The sequence below is a fragment of the Pseudorasbora parva genome, chromosome 17, assembly GCF_024679245.1.
Source record: "Pseudorasbora parva isolate DD20220531a chromosome 17, ASM2467924v1, whole genome shotgun sequence".
Classification (NCBI taxonomy): domain Eukaryota; kingdom Metazoa; phylum Chordata; class Actinopteri; order Cypriniformes; family Gobionidae; genus Pseudorasbora; species Pseudorasbora parva.
This window is the reverse complement of record NC_090188.1, coordinates 15238275-15246461: the sequence shown is the minus strand read 5'-3', so window position 1 is coordinate 15246461 and position 8187 is coordinate 15238275. Positions and strand designations below refer to the sequence as shown.

Below are 8187 nucleotides of genomic sequence, written 5' to 3'. Positions count from 1 at the left end.
ATCACATCGTGTATGGAGTCAGTGGTCGGGGCTTAACATAATGACGGCCGAGTTGCGCTTGCATGCTACTAGTAAACACAGAAGCTGGCGAACGGCGGTCTTTCGAATCAGTTTTGAACGTGACTCTGGAAGACTTGGAGTTAAGCTTTTCTCTGAGAAAAGAACAAAGAACGGCACTGAAGTCATTCTAAAAATGGGAAGCTGTGTCTGGAGTTTTGCCGAACAGATACAGCGAAAGTTTAATCTATCAACTAGCTCCGCTTCACCTTCACAACCATTTATCCCGCCCCTCGGATTGAGCCCTGTCAATGGTGAGTTTCCAGAACAAACATCTTGATGTGGGTCTGGCTTGTCAGGCTACCCAATTGGTGGATATAGCCGCAAACTGTGCATCACAACACGCACACACACAAGCCTCACTGCAGAGTCAGACAAATCACATAATCAGTAGATATCAAACATCTGTAACAACTGTAACAATAATACTATCACATAGGATTCAGTTATTTATTTTGATATATTACATGTTCAGATATTCATACAACAAAATATTCTGGGAGCCATGACACTATTGAAAAAAAAAAAATAAATAAATAAAAAAAAAAAAAAAAAAAATATATATATATATATATATATATATATATATATATATATATATATATATATGAATGCAACTTATTATTTTTTGTTGTTGTTGTTAAAAATAACTTAAAATGCATTGTTGCACTCTGTTAGCCCACTAATGGCATTTTCCCCCATATATGGACTGCTGACTGTGTATGAGAAAAATTATTGACAGGCAGAAAAGTGTTCTGATTGGCTAAACAAAGAATCTGACCCCAGTTTGTGGCCACTGTTGATTTTACTGCTTACACACACCAGAGCTGTCACAGAGATTGAGTGATACCTCAGGAGTTATTTCAGCGATACATTTCTGGGATTAGGATCATTGTCTGCATGCCATTCCGTAAAGAAAACGCTAACAGCACCTTTACGTCCACCCCTGCAGCTGTGTCTTTTCCTAGTTTGAATTACAAGACAAACATTATCACCACCTTCTATGTTCAAATGAAAAAGCCATTCGTGGGAACTGAAATTTATGGAACAGATTTTACTCACTGATACACATCTGGAAGTGTGTTGACTGCAGAGTATTATTTTCAAAACCTTTTCTCTTGCTCCATCAGTTGTGGGCAGTATATGCACAGAGGCATAAAGACTAATTAACTGAATGCCGGAATGGCTATGCTATTCCGACTTCATTTGCAATAAGGATGCGTGATAATCATCCCGAGTAGCTTTCTCATTCTTTTACTCACTCTGTATAATCATCCGAACACTAAAAAACCAAACAGATCATCATGACTCACATTAGCAACCTGATGACTTGGACTGATGTGACTTCATCAGTGACACAATAATCCTTTTACCAGAATGGCACATTGTGGTCGTGGCCTGGTGAACAGAAAGCGGTGTCTTTGTCAGCACTGCTGTGGGCTGCTGTGAACGGTCAACCCAACAGGAGAGTCATTCTTCTCGCAATGTGGGCACATGTGATCCTAAAACAACTGCGGGCTTTGTAGTCCAACTGCACTGTGATCGATCATTCACTTCAAATGACAACAATTACCAGACATAAATGGAGCATTAATGATGTAAAGTTTAAGGTCGGCCTAGACATCAGGCTCTAGATGAGAGGCGTCCTGACCACAAACACAATGGGCAGAGGAGGGTTAATAACGATGAGTTCATGATGCCACGGTTATGTGACACAAAAAAGTGCCATTTGTGTCCCTCTTATACAAGTAGCGTAAATAATAATTACTTTATCTTAATACAGAGATTATTAAACAAATAAACCAATGTTCTGTAACTTATTTTTATGTTTCTATTCTTTTTTTCTTCCTTTTTGACCACGAAGATGCAGTTTTTCTTATATCCACCGATCGGACAAGTCAAGTAATAAAAAATAACATTTCAATTAATTGCGGGTGGATGACAGATAAATCATGTTTTTTCGATAAAGACATTTTACAGAGCCCTGTGAGATGAATCATTCCGTTTGCCGTTTCCCACACACTTTCAATTCCTCGCGTGTACTCACAGGGGAGCCGGAGCTCATTATAAGTAGTAGTTTGTAGGCTATATGTAGTTTGGGGCTATATGCCCCTGATATGGCCACCCAAGGCAAACAGGTCCTTGGTGATGGGCACGACTAAGAGCAATTCACAAACCCCTTAATAATGCGTCAAATAAAAACAAGGGCCAAGATGTCACCTAGCATGGCGCAGCCATGGCCCCACCCTGCAGCCATGTAAGGGGCTGCTGCATAAAAGATCGGGTGGCAGTCGAAGGCAATGCCCTTAACCTCTGGTTTTATGGACGTGGAATGTCACCTCGCTGGTGGGAAAGGAGCCTGAGCTTGTGTGGGAGGTCGAGAGGTTCCGAATAGAGATAGTCGGGCTCACCTCCACCCATAGCTTGGGCTCTGGAACCACACTGGACTCTCTACCACTCTGGAGATGCCCATGGTGAGAAGCGACGGGCTGGAGTGGGTTTGCTTATAGCCCCCAGCTCAGCCGCCATGTGTTGGAGTTCACCCCGGTGAACGAGAGGGTCGCTTGCCAGCTGAGGTGGCAAGGAAATCTATTTCAGATGCCTGCTGGACACCCTCCCAGGGAGGTGTTCCGGGCATGTCTCACCAGGAGGAGACCTCGGGGAAGACCTAGGACACGCTGGAGGGATTATGTCTCCCGGCTGGCCTGGGAATGCCTCGGTGGTCCCCTTGAAGAACTGGAGGAAGTGTCTAGGGAGAGGACAGTCTGGGCATCTCTGTTTAGAATGTTGACCCGGCCCCGGATAAGTGGAAAATGATGGATGGCTTATGTTGGTCATTAGGGGATGATCTTACATTTCAGTTGCTATAATTGTGTATAGAACACAAGTGAAAATTTAAAAATCAGCAGTAAATTCTTTCTAAGAAGCACTGTGTGGTGTATTTTCACCTCTCAAGGCCAGCAATGTCTTTCCAGAACATATAATTATATCTCAACAAATATTAAAATGTAGGCCTATTCATTTTAAAATCACAGAGTGCAGCTTATTATCACTTTAATACATTTACGTGTTTAAAATTATACAGAAATGTACTTTAAATCACCTTATGACTCAATTTCGTAGAATAATCACAGCACAGGAGTCATGAAAATGCATAATTCCAGATGCAGATACATAATTTGAATATGCTCTATTTGGACAGTTGAAATTTCAGTAATGCAATTAAAACGAAACATTGTAATTTACCCATGGTGTGCTTAATAATAACAACTCTCAGAGTACTTCTGTGTGTTTATCTTCTCATGCATTATGGTCATAGCAGGGGGAAGCAGCAAGAACTGAAAAACAATAGATCATACTGTATATTGTTTTTTTTTTCTTCTCTTAAGCAAACGCTACAACAACCCACATAGAACACAGCAGATGGCTGCAAGAGGGTCAATAAGCTCAAACTGAAAGGATATCTTTTTTGTGTTTAACTTGCTGGGATTTATCCCGACTGACAAATGATCTGATAACAGCATCAGCAAGTAGAACATTTAAACAGCTGTCCACGATCATACTGCAAACTCACTGAAAAAATTAAATCTGTCATATATGAATCTACATACTCTGTTCCGTTTAACACCCGTGGCAAAAGCACTTAATTACAAACATGATTTGGAAAAACAAACAAACAAAAAACAAACAAACAAAAAAAACCATTAATATAGCTACTTTGCATGTTTATGTAGATAATATTTGAACAGCTATTCAATGTCATCTGGACTTGGTAGCATATTTCAAATGACTTGGTGAGTCAAATACATAGATGGTTATAGACAAATTTAATGATTTAAGTAGACAATCTGAGCGAAGTGGGTAACTTTAAACAAGAAAATATATATTATCTTATTTTTTCAGGCTTTGCTTTGTATCTTATTGTTGGTAAACACTGCCAAAGGATTTCAACCCACATGGTTTGTCCTGTAAGACCCAAGCTCATCTCATGACAGAGCTCCACTTCTGATGCTGCGTAAAAGTTACTCGACTCCTCTCGCAATAACCAGACCTTTAGACTGATGGTCCGTGGGTGGGACGTCTGAAGCGGAGACTACTTTACTCACAGAGAGAGCAGTTTCGAAAAGAAAATTAAAGCATTCAACGGATTTATCAAAATGTTTATTTCTGCATAATGAACTTTCTTTGGCTGCTCTTCATTTGTTCAGACTTGATTATGTATAAGGTAAATGATTACATAATGCTGAAAGACCAGAAAACTCTTGAACATTTATAAAACTTACAAAGGTTATGACTCAAGTATGCAAATGAGAATAAATAAACAAAAAAAAATGCCTGTGAGACATGAGAGATAACACAACAATATTGTTTCTGCAATGCAGTAACATTGCACCTGCATGGACTGTTTGAACAGTGCAAAAGAGCCAAAAGCCCAAAGGAGCGATATATATGTTAGATATAAGTTGGACGGGAGTCCTCTACATACACGTTTGAATCTGAATCAACAAAAATCAAAAATTGATCAGTGTGTCTCTATGGACAGAATAATACAAGGTTTCACATGTTCCCTCCAAAATTGAAATTCTGTCAACACAAAAGACAGTATTTTGAAAAATGTCTCTGTGTTGACTATACAATGAAAGTCAATGGGAACCAGAACTGTTCAGTTAGTTAACATTCTACAACACTGTTTAACAGAATGACATACAGGTTTGGGTGAGGAGGGTGAGTCATCATTTTATGTAAGCTAGCATAAGTTTAGGCTGGGGTCATTAAAGACATTTTAGACAAAAACAAAACAAAAATGATAAAGGATTCAATACAACGAAGGAGGAAGGATTTAAGTGCTACATATTTTGGTTGTGAAAACAATGAAGAAAAAAAAACATTTTATAAATTATTTGATAATGTTTTTGGGCCTATTTTAGTTTGACAAACTATTAATCTATTTTTATAATATTAATAAGACATGAAATGATACAGTTTTTCATGTCTCGACTGAGACAAAGAACTCAAAACATTATGACAATACACAATTAGATTTATAAATACAGGCAAAACAAATGATTGGCATTATTAACATGCTGAACAACACTGAGTTAGGAAATTGAAATATTATGTCGTTTTAGCCTGGCGACTCTATAAACACTGAACATTTAAAATAGAAACCAACAATTTTGGCCACAGAACTCATATTCCAATTTAGTTGTGGCTAACCTTGTTAACTCTCTGCTGGCACACATCTATTGATCGTAATATGTTTCAGTACAAGCATTCTGTTTGATAAATGAAGCATTACTTTATGTCAACTAACTATACAGAACTACAGTAACATTAGTAGGGTCACCAGGTCTGTGCAACAAAAGTAGCCCAATGGCCAGTCAAAAATTAATTCAATTTTCTCCATCGGGCGGACAAATTCTCTACTGAATTAGTACATCTGGGGGGTGTTTCGGTGTTTTTGGGGAGTGTTTTTAAAAGTAGCTCAATTCCGTGGGGACACTAAAAGCCTCAAACCTCAAATTGAAAACTTACATTTATGTCTTTTCAGTTGTTGAATTTAAGTGTATGGCCACTTAATGTCATAGTGTATGGCCAATGTAAGTATGTCATAGTGTATGGCCAATGTAAGTATGTCATAGTGTATGGCCAATTTTAACATTAAGTGTATGGCCACTTAATGTCATAGTGTATGGCCTAAGTAAGTATGTCATAGTGTATGGTCAACTGTAATATTAAGTGTATGGCCACTTAATGTCAAACATAATGTCAGTTATGCAAGGCAAATCCAATCTAATCTGTAAAAATAAACTTTCCACATGCACTCGCCTGATTTTGGCGAGTTGGACGGGTATTTTGTAGTTCCTGAAACAACATTCCTGTTTGACCCTACCTATAAGTTATCCCTAAAATCCCAGGGAAATGATAGGTCAATAACACTGACGTAGAAGCACCTAACCATGGTTGTAAGCCTAAACTTGAAATAAACTTTATACTTGTCCCTCAAATCTGACTGGATGACTAGAATGCTGTTCCAGGATCAACAAAGCTTGTTAATCCATGAACGTGTTGCACTTGGTGAAGTCAGGATCTGCCTTTAGACTCACCCAGAGTATTACAAAGCACCATATGTACCAAATACAGTCCTCAGCTAACGATTATTACTGTATCAAAGAGTCATCAAAAGACATTTCAATAAATGATGGCACAAACCCTGAAAGTAGAGTCAGGTTTATTCAGAATGCCTCTACATATGTGATCAGATGATTCAGTGTGCCTGTAACCTGTTACTAGTTTGGGGCTGAGTGAATTTCATCTACAAACTCCCTCCCCTTTTGAGAAGCAGCTGTTGAAAAACAGAAACCCAGTGGGTGCAATCAAAATGCAGATGTCCTCTACAGAGGTTCAATCAATACTGAGGGAATACAAGCTCCACTATGGAGCGTGGAATTCAGGAGGAGCAACACACGGACTACTAATGTCTCGACCCTCCTTTGTCATTTACACTTCAAGAGCTCCCCTCTCATCGACACTATCTCCTTCTAGTGGTTGAGAACGAGAGAGAAAGAGAGAGAGAGGGAAAAAAAGATCAGAATCAGTGCGTTTCGGCCGTTCCTGCGAGGTCAGTCGGCTGGTTCAAACGCAGGTTCCCTGGTGCACCGTGTGCTGCTGTTTGCGGCTCTTTAGACCCAAGCCCTTGTCTTTGAAGTCGCCGGCCCTCTGCTGAGACGTATCAATAAGAGCACTGGCTATGGTAATGCCTGTGGGGAGAAGGAGGAGACGAGAGAAAGGGAAGGAAGTGAGCTTCAAAGAAGAAGAGTGCAGCAGGTGAGGCAAAGCATCCTGAAAAGCATACTGACACTTACCAAACAAACCTCATCTACAATCAAACATGATAATGTCAATATGACTGCATCTTACAGTCACCAGTGCAGAGTTCGGAGCATTATTTGTTCAGTTAACTATAGTCACTTTTGGCCTTGAGTAGTATTTGAAAATAACCTCCACTCATTCTGTGGTTTGAAAATCAGTTATGAAAATTATATATTTTTTAGTAATTTTTTTTTATTACACTAATGGTATTTAGTTAACATTCGTTAACATGAACTAATAATGAACTGCACTTATAAAGCATTTATGTGTATTTGTTAATGTTAATTTCAACATTTACTAAATGCATTATTAAAATCTTGTTAGCATTAGTTAATGCACTGTGAACTAACATGAACAGCTGGATTTTTATGAACTAACATTAACAAACTAATGCTGAAAAGAGGAGTTGTGCATGGTTAATTCATGTTAACTAATGCATTACCTAATGTTAACTAATACAACCTTTTTGTAAAGTAAAGGGGCGGCAGTGGCTCAGTGGGGCGGCAGTGGCTCAGTGGTTCATGTAGATTGTCTACAAACCAGAAGGTTGGTGGTTCGATCCCCGGTTCCACTTGACCAAGTGTCGAGGTGTCCTTGAGCAAGACACCTAACCCCAGCTGCTCCCGACGAGCTGGATGGCGCCTTACATGGCTGACATCGCCGTCGGTGTATGAATGGGTGAATGTGAGGCAAAAATGTAAAGCGCTTTGGATAAAAGCGCTATATAAATGCAGTCCATTTAAAGTGTTACTATTTAAAAAAATATATATTTTTCTTGCTAAGAGTCATTTCATAACATTTTATGTTTGTATTTACATGCAGCATAAATACACTTGTTTGAAAGGGATACACAATACAACTATTCAGACCCCGTTTTTATATTAGGTGGCCTTAACTACTATTTACTAACATTTAAATTAATAATTTGATACAATGCACTTTTTTGTACTATGTTTTTACATTGTACTTACATTTTAAAAATGATCTTCATGTACATCTGTTATTAATATCTATAGTTTATAATTTACACATTTTTAATTGCACAGTTGACACTTCCCGTCGACCTAACCCTGCCCTTAAATTTACTCACACCACGCACCTGTCCTAACTTTACCCGTATCCACCTTAATATCAGCAAAAGGGTTTTGCAATACAATATGAACAAAACTGTAAGGACAATGAAATGTAAGGACATAGTAGTTAAGAAAAAATCTATTTTTCTATATTTTCTTCACACTTCAGGCTCCGTTTACACCT

At 38.6% G+C, this 8187-nt stretch overlaps 1 protein-coding gene across 2 annotated transcripts in view; it reads right to left on the bottom strand.

Moving 5' to 3' along the window:
- Positions 1-3867: 3867 nt before the first annotated feature.
- Positions 3868-8187, bottom strand: part of atrnl1a (attractin-like 1a) — a 324662-nt gene continuing 320342 nt past the window's right edge. For both annotated transcript variants that reach the window (XM_067421822.1, XM_067421823.1), the window contains one exon: positions 3868-6818. In XM_067421822.1, the coding sequence (XP_067277923.1) occupies positions 6694-6818 (125 nt within the window). In that variant the 3' untranslated portion in view covers positions 3868-6693. The remainder of the gene's footprint in view (positions 6819-8187) is intronic.